This window comes from Haliotis cracherodii, unplaced genomic scaffold, assembly GCF_022045235.1.
Source record: "Haliotis cracherodii isolate W230 unplaced genomic scaffold, xgHalCrac1.p SCAF_19, whole genome shotgun sequence".
NCBI lineage: Eukaryota > Metazoa > Mollusca > Gastropoda > Lepetellida > Haliotidae > Haliotis > Haliotis cracherodii.
This window is the reverse complement of record NW_027266274.1, coordinates 15183119-15203165: the sequence shown is the minus strand read 5'-3', so window position 1 is coordinate 15203165 and position 20047 is coordinate 15183119. Positions and strand designations below refer to the sequence as shown.

At 38.1% G+C, this 20047-nt stretch overlaps 1 protein-coding gene across 1 annotated transcript in view; it reads right to left on the bottom strand.

Moving 5' to 3' along the window:
• The window catches only part of LOC139466981 (notch homolog 2 N-terminal-like protein C), a 46495-nt gene extending 46347 nt beyond the window's left edge, over nt 1–148 (bottom strand). The window contains 1 exon segment of the mRNA XM_071248692.1: nt 115–148. Coding sequence (XP_071104793.1) covers nt 115–148 — 34 coding nt within the window.
• Nucleotides 149–20047: the final 19899 nt, after the last annotated feature.

The window sequence follows — 20047 nt, the reverse complement described above, 5'->3', positions numbered from 1 at the left end:
TCCAGCTAGTATACAACATTTGTACACCATTTTCCCAAACGCAGCAAACTCAAATGTAAATCAAATTTGATAAAAGTCACATGACGGTCTATACAAACGAGAAGCGTCACTTACCCAAGAACAACATCGTTTGTGTAAAACCTTTCATGTTTGAAAACAGCAGCTGTTCAGTCCCCTCTCAGACCCCGACAGATATAGATCCTATTATGATCATCTTTTATATAGGGATGATGCCATAGCGACCGGTCTGTGTTCGTCACATGTGTGCACTGTGCTACGAAACGTACGAGTGATATGTGTTTTGCACAATCCAAATGTCCATAAATCTGCCTACTCATGATATCACCATACTGACAGACACCCAGATTCATATAAATGCATTGCATAGTCAACTGTGTGGTGATTCAGTGCATGTTCACCCGCCAGACTTGAAATTCACATAACATCACGATCAACTAAATCTTTACCTGTTGTTTGTAGGGCAGTTATGTGAAAATGATATTGAAATGTTCAGATGGACCAAGGACGAAAACCATACCATGAGCTTACCTAGATTATGCCTTACTTAATTCGAATTTAAGCGAGAATATAATTTTTACTGGCATAAATCGCATTGGTACTATTATCCAGAGAGGAAAACAATACATTAATACCCAAAATAACAAATGGTCACACAGCAGTTGAGTGAAGTTTATCGATATTTCTATACTTGAGAGCTACTGACACTGATCATGCTAAATATGTTGACATGTGCTACATACACTATTACATAAGCTAGATAAAAAGATAACAACAAGAGCTGTTTGTAAAGTTAGTGCATGGATCTAAGCATACCCAACTATACTGAACCGCAAAAGAAACATCACCCAAGAAGCATTGCATGAAAAGATGTCACTTAAATATCTGGGTAATTTTTGTCAAAGTTTATAAAATTTAACATTACCTTGTCCGGAAAAATGAAATTTGATGCTAAAAAAACAAAGCAGATGACAATAAAACAGATCGCCCAAATTAAACGCATCACGGCAACCCAGGCACGTGAGTTCTGTACAAATTGAAATGTACATGCGTTCTCTCATTTCTTGCCCTATAAAAATCCACCCAGATCGGATAACATTCATTCGATATTGAATTGCTACCACAAGCCAAGATTGACAAGAAATCAGCGCCACCAAGCCTTTGAACGATTGGAAGCTGAACGAACTGCGCGAGAAGTAGCCAATGCATTTCACGTCCACATAGGGACCATATGCAGGATCCAGCAACGGTACCAGACCACCAACACTACAGATGACCGACCACTTAGTGGAAGACAAAGGGTCAGGATCGTCAGAATGTGCGACAGCATCTTCAAAATCGCTTTGTTTTCTGCTGCGGAAACTGCTTGACAGACCATGGGGACACACCAGGAACACATTAGTGTGGCCTGCCCTCAGTCCCGATTTAAATCCCATTGAACACCTGTGGGACGAGATTCAAAGACGGCTGAATGACGTCCGACCGAGGCCATCAACTGCAGCTGAACTGGGTCAGGCGTTTCTCAGAGTGTGGGTTCAAGTGCCTATAGCCTTCATCAACCGCCTCATCCATTCTATGTGTCGACGTTGCACGACGGCCATCAATGCACATGGCCGACACACGAGATACTGACTTGTGATGCCATTTTCTCAGAGACTAGTATTGTTTCACTTTAAGAAAATTTGACACTTTAATTTCAACCTTGATGATTTTGCCAAGTGTCATCTTTTTAATATATCTCAAAGTATGTTTACAGTGTTTGGACAAATAAGGTTTCTTATATATCTATCCATAGTGACGTTTCTTTTGCGGTTCAGTATATATAATCCTGCTGTACTCAGTATAAATCGCAAATACACTAAGTGAGTGAGTGAGTGAATACGATTTTACGCCGATTTTAGCAATATTTCAATAATATCACGGTGGGGGACACCAGAAATGGGCTTCACACATTGTACCCATGTCGGGAGTCGAACCCGGGTCTTCAGCGTGACGAGCGATCGCTTTAACCAGTAGGCTACACGACAGCCCCCAAATACACAAAAGAAGAAGTCTGTTTGACAAGAGTTTAAATACTATTATTGCATATATTTATGGTATTGTTTGTATTGGAGAAAATGAAGCGAACTAGTATGCATATTATAGTTGAGGCACTCTGTTCTGTGTCTATGATACGTGATATTCAGTATTTTTTTATTGTTAGTAATTTTGGGGCAGTGATTTACCTGTGCCTCTTAATAAATGCATTTGTTCAAGACAATTTGTCAAAAATGAAAGCAAATGTTATGAGAAGTTTACTGAGAAAACAAAATATAAAGTGCTGTACTTCCTCAAAGATAACAGACCGCCTCCGTGATCTAGCGGTAGAGCGTCCACCTAGAGAGTTAAATCCTCGGGGTTCGACCCCCGGTTTCGTCATACCAAAAGACACTGAACATGCGACATGGAATCTCAGTTGGTTAGCACTTTAAAATCGGCAATAATCCGGACTAGTATAAGTGCATGAATCTTTCAAATGGTAGACATGTGTAGGGCGTATCGAAATATGACGAATCGGCAACAAAACATCATGTCCTATTCAATTCCCTACTTTGATTTATACCATATGTTCCCGTGTTCTTCAGGTGAAGGATTGACTTGCCTTTGCACGAGTTTGTGATGGGTGCCACCGATAGGGATGGATACACATGCTTTTGATACAGTCGGAGATTTGGTACTTCAGTAGATAGTAGTGCATCTCTGGTCTGTTTTTCTTACATAAGGTGAATCTAACTTCTGTGTATTTTCAACACTGTTCTATAATGTTCTATAATAGTACAATCATCGTTCAGATTTAGAATCATTGTGGACAGTCAGTTACTTGATTTGCAAGGTTGGGTCAGCTAGGATGTGTTGGTGGTGGGTTTGACTGACGATGCATCATACTTATAATCAAACAAAAATGAGATTTCTTAAACCTGCATCACTTTTGGGTTGCCTCAAGTATTCAGCTCACACGTCGTGATAAACATTTGAGTGAACCATGTGAGTGACTTACTGTCCTCATTATCACCAATTTAGGATTGACGTGTTACATTGTCCCTGGGATAATTGGGTGAGATGAAATCGGGTTTGACGTTGAGTCCAGGATTATTGCACTTATTTAGCAACGTGCATGCATGTGTGTATGTTGGTCGGAATAATGTCAATTTTATAGTTCTATTGTTAATGCAACATTTTCCCTGCTTGAAGATTACTGACTTGGTTCAGTATTTCTAAGTAGATGAATACAACAGAAATTCTAACTCCCAGGACACTTCACAGTGCTTGGTGGGATCGTGTGTGATATGATTGTTTGTAATAAATGTAATAAAACTAAATATTGACCTTACATAAAGATTATTATTTTGTGTTTGCGAGGTTAGTTTTATTAAGATCAAAATACATGATGTTTGCAAGAAGAAATCGTTCTTCAAATCTTAAAACTGTTTACATGGTATTCACAGCACGGCAGTCATCAACGAACGTTATTTCAACACATAGATTTGTACAGCGTGCAACCTTTTTACGAAATCAAGCATTCATCCTAGCAGCCATTGAGGAGGTGCTCTTCAAATAAACGGTCCACGATTATCCCAAAGCCTGTAAATCCAACACCGCACTAGTTTTAGGATTTATATGGGGTAGAACAATGAGAGTTGTCCTCCATCAAGATACTACCATGAGGTCATGAGGTCATGTGTGTGTGTGTGTGTGTGTGTGTGTGTGTGTGTGTGTGTGTGTGTGTGTGTGTGTGTGTGTGTGTGTTGGGGGGTGGGGGGGTCGATATATACCACACGGTTTTACATTTAATAGTAAAATGATTTATTTATTTAAAGAAAGCTTGTGATAACAGTGCTGGGGCTTTAAGACAACTACGTCAGTAAAAAGCATTGATTAACGCATTTCACTTAAATTCATAAGTTGCACTGTTGGCGAAAGTTGTGAAATTTATGCACAGTGTTTGAGAGACTGACAACCAACTATAATTAATGTATGTAATTAGAACGCCATGAAGCGTATATAAATGGCTAGATGCATGTGAAGTGTTCAAGTTCAATCATCCTGAACTAAGTACGAATCCATAAGCAATATGAAATATCACAAATCAATCAGTCGAATTCTCTATCACTAATCGTGTAACTGTTCGCGAAGACCAAGTGTCACCAATCACTTTAAGGGATTCATCTATACACTTTTCAACAATATTTTGCCTGTCATGCCTTATGGAATCGATTTCGACAGACAATCATGACTGATTATTATCTGGTGTTGACGTTTCCCTGTTAGCATACATGCACACTGGTGCAGGGAACTTAAAGAATAGTTAAACTAAGAGAGTAAATTACTCACAGTGTGGGTTATATCTCCTTCAACAACTCCCAGTATCACACAACCATGTACAGACATGTCTTGTTCAATGGCTCAATACAAGTATGTCTATTTTTTAAACGTATTGTTTGTCCACCTTGCACATGGCCATCATAAATTTAAACATATCCACCGTATCTAACAAGCATAGGTTCAACCCTTATCCCCACCCTGGTGTTTTGTTTGACTGTGCGTCACAACTGTGGCTCACAATGATAAATTGCCCTGCACTAACATGACGTTTGTTTGCACCTTTTACATTTTGCCCAACTCACAGCAATTCGGTGTAATTCTGAACTCAGATACATCCGAACTGAAGGTGATAAGCCGAGTGGAAAAACAACTCGAATAGATTACATGACGTAACAACAATTTATTGCTGTTGGAGGCGCCACAAAATGTTTTGGGTCCTTTATATTTTGCTGAGCAACAAGCGAACTTACGAGAGGGTGATTCAGTCGTATGACCCTCACGTAGCGCTTGAGAGGTACGCTGAAGTGATTTAATGGTGTTAAAGTGATAGTTGGAAGAATAGAATATTAAAATCTTCATCTAACTAAAGTAGCCTGACGCCCATATTTAAGTTTATTGAAGTAAACATTTTAAATTGAGACGTTATTCTGGTCATACCCAAGTAAATATTTTGTTACTTTTTAGATGTAAGTGTTCCGTAAGCAGTAGATGATGTCCTACACAATTTCGAAAAATGTTATTTGCTTATCATAGCGGAACACATGTGTAAATCAACAGTTCGCTCACTAACCCCCCAGTGATACTACAGACAATACACGTGTTGCCATAGTTGACAAACTATGTCCTAAATATGATTTCATTTCTGAACGGATAATTTATTAAAGTACGAGAGTGTTAATCAAGTATGAGAAGATGCTCACTTCACTTATTATGTAATTGTCACTATGCTGCTGATATATGGATGGAACTTTCAGATTGGCTTGGAAACTATACATAAGGCAGAATTAATTTTAGTAATGAACACATACTGTTTGGATTTAAAGACAAGAATAACAATTCACTCAATGCAGTAATTATGGTAACAAAATCTATGCTGTACACATTTAATAGAAAAAAAGTAAATCCAATATCTTTACATTTTCAAAAAGAAATAATTCGATATTATGAATTTACGAATTGTATTGCATATTCAATTTGTAATTATGCATGTTCCATGCCATCTGGTCTTCTCTACATGTATTATTTAGAAACTCTGTATTACTATGATGTCTGATCTGTCTATGCTACAAACATGCCAATAATGTCACAATAAATCCATGCTAGTCTGTGTATGATATCGAAATGTAAAATATGATGGAAAAAGGAATAAATAGATTAACAAAAAAATAAAGAAATGCTCTTTTTGGGTCACTTGTGTGGTTGTTAAATTATAGGCGCCAAGCTTTCATTTCAGAATCCCTGGTCATATGTTAAAACTTTGCAAATACAATGCCGTCTGTGTGGGCCTTAATCGAGTTTGAGTAAACAACAACCTAATGGTCCTGGAGGTCATGTATTGAATAACGTTTGATGACTTTCTTCAAAACCGATGGCCAGAAATAACTATATACATAGACAATAAAACGCAGTGAGGAAAGTAAGTGATGATTTTATTTTTATATTGTGTAAACGGCATATTTTTCTTGTTTATATTCATCACAGCATAAAGCATTAGAATACGAATTAAGCGACTATATTGCATTGTATAGTCTGGCTCGAAGTCGTGGAGGATTGCATGTCGTCATACTCCGACGGTGTAAGACGTCATTCGAACATGCTTATCATCAAAACAACAATATCTGGTTCATTATCTCAAACAAAACTGCGGACTATGGCATTAAACAACAACATACAAACAGTGTCTCAAAACATTTGTCTGTGAGATTTTGGAACATTGTTAGAGAACAATTGGTATTAAATGGGCACAATATGACAACATATTAATAAAATAACGCAATATCCTTCGGTAATTGTGTGTATAAAGCAATGGAAATGGAGCTTTATTTCGAAATTGTGTTTTGAAGCAACGTCATATGTGAAACAACTGTGAACCATATGATCTTAAATATATCAGACAACTCGCTTACTGTCTGGGGCAATGCCAAGTTTAAGTATATCAAACGCAAGTGTGGACACGCCATCAAATTGTATAAAATTCACCCCCTACAAAGATATTCCAATTATAATTATGACCGCGCATGTCCATAGTATCCATGGCACAAACGTGAAAAGGGTGGTACTAAAAGTTGAGCTCTGCTGTATAGAGTTAAAACACAGTTAAGAATAAAACACTTTAGTCTTACCAAGTGTTTGATTTGCCATGTGTCACAACTGTTCAGAACCATAAATTGTTCTGTATTCAGAAGACGGCCGTTCCCACTTTTTACACTTTGCTCCGCTCACACTAGGCGATGCAGTAAATTCTTAACTAAGTTACTTTTGAATTGAAGTAGTCACGACACGAACAGATTACTCAGTGTAACAGTAATCCATGGAAAGCAACCTGCACATAGCCTCCTTCATGTCGCCTGTGCAACATACTATATTTACGACCATCTTGCATGGAGAGTGAATCATTTCTTTCCCCCTGACGTAATTCCCCACGCTTTCAATGGCACAAATGCCCCATAGCAAAATACTAACTGAATACTGTTCGACATTTGGCTTGTGAATACGTTGATAAATACGACAAACCTTCAAAATCAAAATGGGACTTTTCATGCTGTATGCAAGTTAAAGGTTAGATAGCTATTTCAAATAAGAATCACATCGCTTTCAAATATCCTCTCTTGCTTAGTATTGGTTGCTTGGTTTGTTTGTTGTTTAACGCCGCACTCAGCAATGTTACAGCTATATGAGGGCGGTCTGTAAAATAAACGAGTTTGGACCAGGAAATCCAGTGACTGACATCATGACAATCGATCCACGCAATTGGGATCGATGATATGCATCAACCAAGTCAGCGCGCCTGACCACCCGATCCCGTTAGTCGCCTTTTACGACAAGCATAGTCACCTTTTACGGCTTAGTATTGAATACAAATATGTATGAATACAGTTTTTCACGACTTTTTACACAGACCAATTTCTTTGAGATATACCATCATATAGGATCTTTCAGATGTACTGCATTATGCTAAGAATCCCTTGGAAAGTCCACAGTCAGGTAAAAGATGATTAGCGGTGAACCTGTTCACCAGAAGGGATATATGTAGGTGGTCAAGCCGTCCACACGATTGACTAAAGTAAGTGTCGGTTAGTAAAGAGGCAGAAAACTTTATGCGATGGTCATTCTCTCGGATAGCTTTGCACATCATGTTGACAAACGATGTGTCATATTCAGTATATTCATCTTAATTTCGCACCCGGTTCATTAAAGGTTAGTAAGGAGGTGTGAAAACTTTATGTGTAGGTGAGATGATGGATGTTACTAATAGAACAGAGATGGCGATGGCGGACTCTGGATATCAATCTGTGATGTCATGGACAGATATGGCTCTGAACCAAAAGGAAGTTTTCTAAAGCATTAAGGAAGTTTATGTTCCATACTTGCACTTCATAAAGCACGATTTTTCTAAAACCATAAGGGTTGTCTCTAGATCAGTAGGGAAGGGGTGGCATTAGGGGTGACTAGAATTGCAGATGTACTTTGCATCCGTTTTGAGGCTGTAGAAGGCATCCCGTTCAACAACAAATGATCAATGAATAAGCAATCCTGCTACTAATCCAAACTATGTTAATTGCGAAAGAAATATGCTAAAACCATTCAGCAGTTCAATCAACGTTTGACTTAACTTCTAATCGTGAAGACATATTTATCCATTCATCCTTTGTACTGGATCCCAACGCTCCATACAAAACCCTACAAAGAAATATATATTGGTGAGTTCCAGCAAATCTCTGTCTTAGCCAACCATAATCCCTAATAGCATCAAGGAAGGACTTTCTTCATATTCACAGAAAGTATGAGAGAGAAGTCAAAGTCCAATTCTGTCAAACTATTGATTTTTCCCTTTGAACACCACTATACCACACGACAAAATTAACGGAAAACTTCATTGGTTACGTAACATGGTGACTTTTCTTCAAAGGTTAAAAACAGCAAAAATGCCATAATGCCATGTGAAGTTAACTGAGAAACAATATGTGCAATGAAGGACTTTCTCATGGATGACAAAAAATGAGAATTTGGGGATAGGACATTTAGGGAAGAAGTAGGCATCCCAATGGGCACCAATTGCGCTCTTCTCCTTGCTGATCTATTTCTTTATGCATATGACTCGATTCATGATTGGCAAAATCTAAAGAAGAGAATCTGTTATAGTTCAATAATAAAGGACATCTACGAGTTTGACGCACCTGAGACCATCAGATGTCTGATGCAATACACTATTTTGACTATCTTTTCGCATGGTGTTTTTCCAGATGAACAACTGACCTGTGTTTGTGACGATAGCGGTATGAAAAAGTATACGGTACACAGACTATCTCACTATGAGTCGATGTTTTTTCACAGTTCACCTTTTTGACAATTAATGTAAGCTTTTGAGCCAATATAGCATTGACGTTTCCATATCTACATATCATTGGTCAATTTACAACTGTATGTATACACGCAAAAAGAACAATTGTAGGAAGGCAAAGTCTACAATCTCTCCTTGCAGCAATAGTTTACAACAGGTATCATGTGGCCACGCTGCTTGTGAATGGTACAGATGACTACCCAACAAGACCACCTGTCAGCAATAACTTCCCATACACTGTTTGTGTGCGCATGACTTTGCCTGTGTGCATGCTAAGGTATTTCCATCGAAGTGATAAAGGCTCTTTCAGCCATATCCGTGTGTTGTAGTGCAGTTGATGACGTATGTGATCTTTCTCATAGATGCAGTGCTGATAACATAATGCAATCTAAGCCAGAATAACAATTTATTCCAAAATATTTTCTGGTGGATAAGTACATTCGTGAAATCATGACAACACTAAACCTTTATTCTGCTATCAAAGTATCTAAAGGGTTGATGGCATTTTCTATGTGTCGGTGGTCTTTTGGGGGAGAACCACGTCATCAGAAAAAGTCATCAGGTGGGCCTAATTAAGTTGAATACGAGTCGTTTTGCCCCCTTAGTCAGTTTGTAGCATCTTTCGTTCATTCAAATGACAATGAAAATCTACACATCGTATAACACCGAACTGATCAATGTTCAGATTAAGATTCATTCAGAATGTCCTTTACTGTGACGTTTTAATGCAGACCAGATACAAACACTCAAATACAACTACATTTTAAAAGTATCTATTGTGATTCGTTGTGAGTTAAGGAAGAAACGCCATCAGGAAGAAGGGGATAACAACAGTGGTCGCACTATACATCCTCAGGGTGGAAACTGCAGTATCTACACAACAGAGAATATTAATTTGTATGTTGCCAACATATCTAACTTAAGCTTTAGGTATATCGATGATCTGTAACAGTTCAACATTGGTCAAATAGCCCATTACCTTCCACTGATTTAACCACCGGAACTAGAAACTATAGATACTAGTGAAAGCGACTCAAACTTATGGCCCCAGTTGACTTTTACCATGTGTCCTTTGTTTGTTCCGGTTAACAATTTACCTGCCTTTGCATGTGTTTGTGACAGGAACCACCGGTGAGGTAGGCCATTCTAAGTACAATTTGACAGTGATTCACCAACATATGCATATGGATAGTCTAATAGGCATATGAATTGTATATGCATTATCACAAATCTACTGATATTTGTTTGATTTCAAAGGTAGGAAAATAAATCGTCATATCATGTGACAATATTTGCATGTTACTTCACGGATATCTTTTGTCATTGATACATGAATATGAACAGGTAACAACTTAATTAGTACATTTCTTATATAAAAAAATAATCAAAGCCATGTATAATATCGAATACATGTATCCTGTTTGGACGAACAACCTTCATTCCCCAAATCTTAAACTGACTATCGTGACAGCAAAACCATTAACGCCGTCTTAATCTCTAATTGTCCATCTACTGCTATGCACCGTGATGATAAGTGTATTCAATTTTTTTTGTGAGTTTAATTCATGGATTAGACTTGTTTTGTGTCCTTGCAGTGTGTCGAGTACTGCATTATGGGTTTTATGGGAATTGCACTTTGTGAAGTCTATTTAAGACCTATAAAGAACGCGCAATCTTTCCTTCGTTTTTAATGACTACAGGCCTCTAAGTACAGGCATATAAAGTCAGGAGAGGGTGTAAATGTCAATTAAAGACTTCCGTGAAGGAACATATAAAAAACATATCAGATTACACAGATGTTCGAATGTTCATGATAAATGCTGACATATATAATTCACTACACTTAGTAGGGATTGTAGGTTTTATTCATATATATGATGAACAAGAAAAAAATATTCCTTTAGCAAAAAAAGTCTATATGCCACTGGCACACACGTATAGAGGGAAATTTGACTTCGGTGTTGATCAAACTGTAAAAACATCAAAATCTGATCTCTCTTAGAATGCCAACATGTATATTTCGTCTTGTTGGTTGAAGAGATCAAGCGAACAGAGGCTCAACCGAAACAAAGTATCTTTCCATACTAATATTATATTGATTTAAATAAGAAAATAATTGTCAGTATTTTTGCTCCTTGTCGTATAGCATTTTATTAGCTGCAAATATAATTGTGTGAATATAATTGAATTAAATGTACCAGATGGACATTCGACATTATCCACCAGCCTGATACTTACTACATGTAAGAATTGCAAGTCTCCCCTTGGGCTTGTCTACGAGAGCAGAGGCTTTGGTTCCAGTCTTGCATGTATCTTTCTCTCCTGCGTCAGGGAGACATTGGATGTAGGCCCCTAGCGGCCTAAAACACATAATGTCAGTGTGCTATATTACTAATAATATAAATATAAGTAATATCAATAATGCTTACATGAAAGTAAATTCGAATAAATAAACAATCGTTGACATGAAGTGAGGGGAAATGGGGTTTAACGTCGTATTCAAGATTATTGCACTTATATAGCGACGCGCGCGTGCCAAGTCACATACAGCAGATGTTCCCGCTGCAGTCTCGAAACAATCCAAGTACACTTTCAGGTGTCTGATACATACGTGTTTCATGACACATTTGTCCTACTGTCTTATATATGTTTGGAGAGTTTATTTTACCCTGAAACATCCATTGATACAACATAAAATGAATGTTGACAGTAGAGGGAAGTGACAATATGTGATTCATTATATTCATGGTATCCAATAATGACAATACGAAAGTTGATTATACTACTTACGCAGAGTCCTTATCAGCTACAGGGCGGTCGGGTAGCCTAGTGGTTAAAGCGTTCGCTCGTCACGCCGAAGACCCGGGTTCGATTCCCGACATGGGTACAATGTGTGAAGCCCATTTCTGGTGTCCCCCGCCGTGATATTGCTGGAATATTGCTAAAAGCGGCGTAAAATCATTCTCACTCACCTTATCAGCTACATGACCTGCCGTGAAGTTGCCTGAAAAATAAGAAAAACGAATCTGTCTAGAAACATTAGGTCCATCCATATAAGTAGTTTTAATGTTAAATAAAGTTGGTTTCTTCAAAATATGATGTTATGATATTCATTCAAATAATGAATATAAGAGGAGGAAGTCCCACATTAACCTGATTCGTTTAGGCCTGGCGGAGATGTTAGTTAAGATATGATAAGGTCATTCTCATTAATATCCTCTTGATGTGATGAGGATGAACCTCCATATGTATCTCTTGCACTATGCAAAAAATTAGAGACAGGTTGTGTTTTAAGCTGAAGCTACAGAAAGAATCAATGTCAGGCAATGTGTCAAGAACATTTTCGAAGAAAAACGCTCAAAGCTACTTTATTGCACACATTTAATCACTAAGGAGGCCAACGCATTGATAATGCAGCGTTTGCAACGAACGGAATGTTTACATGTTGCAGGTGGTCATAGGTCGGAATATTGTTGCCCAAACGCTTCACGTTTCTCAATCTGTCATCAGCAGATTGTGGGCCCAATACCAACAAACACATAACGTCAATGACCGACGACGCTCTGGACGCCCAAGAGCAACAACTCCAGCTCCACCACAGATGAGTCAGACTAGCTGCAACAAACACATGGTGTAAGAGAACATACCCAATTTGTAAGAATTCGTCTTCACCGATGGGATTTGCGTGCACAACGTCCACGTGTCATCCCACAACTTACGGCACGTTATTTAAATCAGACGTCAGTGGTGTAGGGAATGTCAGCACTGAGATAATTGATGTTTGACTTCTTTTCTGACGAATCGAGGTTCATTCTTGACTATTGACCGAATTAATAGTTTGGAGACCTCCTAATAAGAGTTTTATGGACGGTAACGCTGTACAACATGATCGTTTTAGGGGGTGGGTACATAATGGTATGGGGTGATATCACAATGACTGGCCGAACGTCGCTCCATATTGTTCATGGCAGAGTAACAGGTCAATACTATCGGAAAACTTCATTGCACTACTCGTGATGCCATTTGCACATGTTTGGCATTTTCAAGATAATAATGTGTTATTATGTGACAGAATTGTGACCCAACTCATCGACAGCAAAACATCCATGTCCTGACCTTTCCCACACTGAACACGTCTGGGACGGCATTGGTGTAAGTCAACGTCAAAATCCACTTACCACAACATGAATCAAGCTGACATTGGTCGACTGATCGGAAGCATGCCCATGTGGTTACCCGGGGTAGAATGTGCCATCACCACCCTATTGCTTGTCATAAAAGGCAACTAAATTCGACAGACCGTTTGCCGTGGGTTGCGCCCCTGTGTCGCTTGAGGAAGGGATGCCTGTGTTTGAGGACACTGGACTCAGGCACAGTGTTCCTTTTGCAAGCACAGCTTGACGTTAACTTCACCTAGACATTGGTGGAGTGGGTTCGATTCTATCCATTGGCTGGTCACACCAGGTCCTGTTATTCTGTTATCCTGTTATTCTGTTATTCTGGATCTGTTTAATAATGTTCCGTTTCATTTAATGATTAGCTTTTAAAAAGAAATTGAACTGATTGATAGATTTTTAATGTGTGCACATCATTTACAATTTACAGTATTAGTAGTGTTCAATTTGTAACTGAGATTACCATATCATCACACCAACCATTAAAAACCATTAGATTTGATCGCTTACTCTACAGCATATATGATCATATCATATTCATTTACCAAATACCATATAGATCCGAAGATATGTCTTGATGATACCTTCCATCCCCTGCGGACCGCCTCCGTGGTCTAGATGTAGAGCGTCCGCCCGGAGAGCGGAAGGTCCGGGTTCGATCCCCGGTCGCGTCATACCAAAAGACGTTAAAAGATGGTACTTGTTGTTACCCTGTCTGGCGCTCGGCATTAAGGGGCTAAAACAAGGACTGGTCGGCTCGGAGTCAGTATACTGTGTCTGATTGGCGTATTCATGTTAAACTGCGGCATGGTATCTCAGTGGGCTAGCACTATAAATCGGCATTAGTCCAGACTCGTACAAGCAGCCACACAAACACACACACGCGACGTTAAACCCAATTTCACCTCAACTCACCTCAATGCCCTGCGTTTTTGGTATCGTATATATGGATTGTGAAATTCCAGTCATGGTTATTGTACGAACGCTTCATAAGATCCGCTACACGATTACTTCCCCTTATACAGGAAAATAAATTCCCGCAAGACACATGTGTAATCAATGTAACTTCGTTTTTTATGCCGGTCTCAGCAATATTCGAAAAAACGTAGGCTGCTGTTGACTGATATTAATCCGCATTCCCCTCGGCAACTTCTATCATAATCAATGATTACTTCGATCACTGATCATTCTGTAAATTAGTTTTGTCCACAAAGACTAACAGATAAAGGACGTCAAGATCTTACTGCAAGTCTCTCGGGCACCTTGTAACATGATCAAGTTTTGGTTCCTGTTGACATTTGTTAAGTAGTGTTGCCATGCTTCATATGTTAAACATGATCCTTACATATTACTTTGAAATATTGATATCATTCTTTTTCATTCCTTAACTTGTTCTTGTCACTGTCTGGCTGAGGTATTGCTAGTGTGACTTTTTAATGTAAAGTTATACTGATCCCTCCAAATTTTGACCTATTTCATTAACCAGCTGTGTTTGCAAAACCATGGAATGCATGGTCAATAATAGATTAACATGGTACTAATAATCAAATGATTGATCACTTTGAAACATTTGCCCAAACCAGAAATAGACTCCACTTATTCGGACAAGACCGCAATTTCTTGAATTTGAAATTTGCAAACAAGGGAATTGATGCCTTAAAGTAAAATAACTTTCTGAGACAAAGATCAGTTTCCTAAATTGTCCCACAATATTTCAAATTTCAGGAACCACCAACAATGTCATTTTCCTATACGAACACAATTTCATCCAGGTTGTTCAATTATAGGAACGTGTTGCAGAAAGTCGACTAGGCAGCTCATGATGTAAATTATACTACTTGTGGCTGTCAAGACTCATCATACTGCAGGTCACACAATCACAGGTGACTTCTCTATTGTTGACAATATCAACTTCCGTCAGTTATTCATATATAGATCAAAATACCATAAGCAACGTCCAACCAATTGGGATCACAACTTTAAAATCATTATGGATGCTGTCAAAGATGGTGCCACAAAGGGTGGCCAAAAGGAAAAAGGAACCTGTTGAATGTCTTTCAGAGTGGGTTAAGTCAGTGCATGAAGTTATAATTGGTCGAATGCACAAATTTAAAAAAGCGAACGGAATTGGAACAAACACATTCTGTCCTAGCCAGCTGTGATACAAAGTCTGTCTGCCTTCATGAACAGTTCATAGTTGTTCCCACTCACAAGGTCTCAGATAACATAACCATTGTATGTAAGCATCACTACATTAATTGTTTTATCAATGAACTTGGAATACATGACATATCTAAAAATGCCCCATGTAAGGCCAGTATGTTAACTGAAGACGAAATTTGCCAAAACCATAAATCAGTTCTGTACACTTTTGACTTGACTCAAAACTTGACTGAAACATGTCCATTTCTGTAACCTGTGATGGTTCTATTTCTTGCTCTGGCTCTCGGGACCTTTTCACTGTGCTGCTGGTGATGTTTGGCGTCTGTCTGCCGTCTCTGCAAAACACATCCATACTTAAGGGGTGTCCGGGTTGACGTTGTGGCCCAGAGTTTGCATCGTGGCGTACGTCAGCAGTATTCTTGCTGCGTAGGGGATATTTGAATCCAGTCTATCTTTCTACCATGTAATGACCACATGATTACACCACGTGCTCTTACTTGGTCAGCAAGACTCTTGCTTGGACAGCGGAACATCATAGGGTATCCTATCTGTGTATTTCAGAGTTGGCCAGTAATTAGCCTGTCCAGCACAAGAAAACAACTAATTGTCATCGAATACATCCCCGCTTTGAGAAACAAAGAATTTAGGATATTTCCCGAGTCTAGCAATCGTATGAGGTATTTGTGACCGAAGTTGTTGTACACTGATCCTTTTTTCTGGACAGCTATGTTACATTCCTCTTTTGTACTGGATTCCAAACCTCTATAAAACTGTACAAAGAGAGATATATTGCTGGGTCAAGCAAAAGTACAACTTAGTCCCTATCTCAAAGATGAACCATAATCCTTATTACTTAAGAAATGACTTTCTTTATATTCACAGGAAGTATTTGACACAAGTAGAATTAATATCAAATAAACTCAAAGGATTTGCTTGATTTTTTGCAATCTCAGAAAAAAATTCCATTCTGTCAAAACATTTGAATTTTCAATTTTGTACTCAAGTTCAGGATATTCTTCATTCCTTGATTCGTGCGACTTTTGTTACAAAACGTGGTGAACACAGATACAGGTACGTATCTATGCTCAGAGGTTAAGGATAATTAAAATGAAAGCAAATGCCATCTGAAGTTTACTGAGAAAACAAAAATTGAAAGGCTGAACTTCCTAATTGATAACATCTACGCAAAATTTGGGGGTAAGATATTCAGGTAAGAAGTTTGCATCCCCATGGGCACCAATTGTGCTCTCATTGTAGCGAATCTGTTTCTTTGTGCATATGAATCGGAATTTCTGTTCTGATTGGAAAAATAAAAGCAAGGTAATTTGGCCAAGAAGTTCAACTTAAGCTGCAGGTATATCGATGATCTGTTATTTGATAGCGAGTCATAGACACATGCTCTTGATAGTCGGAATTGTACAATCGACTCTGCTTTATGCAGATATTTCTAGTAGATATGGAAAGGTTTTTTCGCTTTATTTACTAACCAATATTCCATGTGGTTTTCGAAAATGTTGCAGTTCCATTGACCATCTACTTTAGTTGAAAATGCCATTAGAAATAAACATCTTGCAGTTTCTATCTTTTTTTATCTTAAATACTTTAATACTTACACATTAAATACTAAAAGAATAAGTATCTGAAGGCTTTGGGCCTATTGAAAGTGGGTAAGGGAACAGAAAAACCTCCTCCATCTATACAGGGCACTTCTCTGCTTTAAACACGATTACGGCTCCATCATGGATGGTGGGGCTTGTAAACGCAATTTAGAATTGTTAGATTCTATTCATCACCAAAGCCTGAGGCTTTGCCTTGCTACCTTTAGAACTTCGCCGATACATAGTCTGTAGATTGATGCTATAAAGAACTCTACAATAAAAAAAATCATCTTTTTTCCACCACTTTGAAAAAGTATACAATCTGATATTTGTGCTGCTAATATCAATCTTGAAACACTAGACCCCACTCAGCTTTTGTCTTAGTCTTAAAAAGGCCAGAGGTGGACTTGACATTTACTTAGATAAAGAAACCTTAAAGAAATCAAGGTATTTATCAACAAGAATATAATGGATTAAGAAACACTTACGATGGTTACAAATCTATATTTACAGATGGATCCAAGGATGGTGACGCAGTTGCTAGCACCACTGCCATTGGATCCAGGACTTTTTTTGTCAACCAGATTACCTGATAACTGTTTCATTTTCACAGCAGAAGCAAATAAATATATCACTTAACAGTCAAAATGTACGCAGTTCATACTATTTTCCAATTCTTTTTCGTGCCTCCAGGCTATTAATAACATGTCCTGTATACATCCGCATTAAATTGAAATTGTTGAATTACATCACGAATTTGCTACTTGCTTATACGACATCGTCTTTTGTTGGTTACTCAGCCATGTTGGAATCATTGGTAACACAATGGGTGATGCTGCAACTAAATCAGCACTCAGCAAATCTGTGACACCACTTTTGATCCTATACAGTTATATTAAGCCTGCCACTAAATGTTTCATCCGATATCTAATGCAAAAAAGTGGGGCCCCAATGTAGGTGTAAATAAATGACATGCAATTAAACTAACTATCGGTTACATTTACCTGAATTGTCAGTCCAGATTTGAAGAGGTTATTATACGACGATTTTGTTTTGGCCATTCGAGATATATACATGAATATTTATTGAAAGGTGTTGATCCTTCGTTCTGTATCCCTTCTGATGAAAGAATCACAGTCAAGCATGTCATGCTTGCTTGACTGTATTGATTTTGCCATCACAAGGGATAAATATTTCGGAGCAGCATCAATAATCAATCTTTTGAATAATGTTCCGTCTCATTTCATGATTAGTTTTTAAAAGGAAATTGAACTCATTGATAAATTTTGAATGTGTGTACATAATTAACATTTCATAGTAATAGTAGGGTTCTATGTGTAACTGAGAATGTAAGTGGCTTTATCATCAAAGGAGGTTGAAGTGCTGAAAAATTATAGTCCCCCTTAGAGGAAATGTAAGACCACATCATTCAAAGTCCGTTATTTCCACTACGCTTTTAAACGTAGAATAGCACAAGTATCCCCGTGGTCCCCAGTATGGTTGTCCAGCTTTGGTTGCTGTCGATCTATAGCCCGTTTGATAATGTACTGTTCTGTAAAGTGATATCTTTTTATAGTTTCCATAATATCTTTAGATATCAATCTGTGATAAACTTGTTATTTAAATGTCTTTGTTGATAGATTTGTATACAGTCTTAATCTTTGCCCTCAATGTACAACTTTCTGTCGTCACGATATTATTTAAATATTGCTGATGTGGTGTTAATTTTTAACTCATTCACACAGACGCATGACTCGACAATTTCATGCATGTGTGGCCAACAGAGGTGGTTTTACCCGATATTAGTGACGTTGGCTGCAAAATGCAAACTTCGAATGTGACACCCGACCGCTTTAACGACTGAGTGCACCACCATATCATCAAACCAACCGTTAGAAACCATTAGGTCTGATGGCCTTTTCCTATGGCAACACCATAATGATCAGAAGATATGTCTTGATGATACCTTCTACCCCCCACGTTTTTGGCATTGTACCGATGGATACTGAAATTCCAGCCATTATTACTGTACGAGCGCGCCATTAGATCTGCTACAGGATTACTTCCCCTTATCCAGGAAGACAAAGTCCTGAAACCATGTGTTTCAATACATAATCTGTTGTCTGTAAATTTGGTGTAATGCTAATATCAACAGAGATTATTGAGGATTCTGCAAATGGGATGAAATTACCGTCATTTTACTTTACATTTTTATATATAATAAATGTAACTTTGTTGGGTTTTTTATGCTGGTCTCGGCAATATTCGAAAAACGTTGACTGCTGTTGACTGATATTAATCCGCATTCCCCCCGGCAGGTGCTATAATAATCAATTATCAACTCAATCACTGAGCTTTTTGTAAATTATATTTGTGCACAAAAACCAATAGCTAAGTGACGAGCAAATCCTGCTGCGTCTCGTCGAAAATGCCTGTAAGTGAGCTAGGTTTGGGTTCTGGTGACATTTTAAAGTTGTGTTGCTGTGTTACATATGTTTGGCATTATCCTTATTTGTGACTTTGATATATTGATATCATTCTTTTTCATTCCATTACTTGTTCTTGTCACTGTGTGGCTGCAGTATTTCTGATGGGACTATTTTTATTTAAAGTTATCAAGTTATCGTTATGTCGAAACTCTCCGCCAAATACACAACGTAACACGTGAAATCTCTTGCCTTCCTGTTTTATTCATATGGTTTAAACACGATGCATCAGACGATACAGGATAATGGGACAACACACTTTGGGTGGGTAGGTAACAATCGTTCACTGTCACTGTAGATAAGAAGTAGATAACATTTACTCTGTGTCAGTGGTCACTGGGAGAGAGTTCCACGTCATCAGTAACATGTCATCAGTGGCCGAAAACTATCAAGGAATTTTATCTTCTTAGCTACAGTGAGGTAATAATATTCAACTTGTTAGGAATCATTGACATGCAGAATAGGGATGTTTACAAAAGATAATGAGGTTTAAAAAACATGAACCATATAGTGATATGTTGTCAAACAAATTAACAATTATAGACAATTTTTGGGCAAACAAACGCAAATAATTTGTCGAATATGTCCCAGCCCCTCCTATTAGATATGTGTATCTGCGGTTAATGATCACAACATCAAACGCAATATGTATCTACAAGACGTCGTATTCCGGTCCGGATGTAT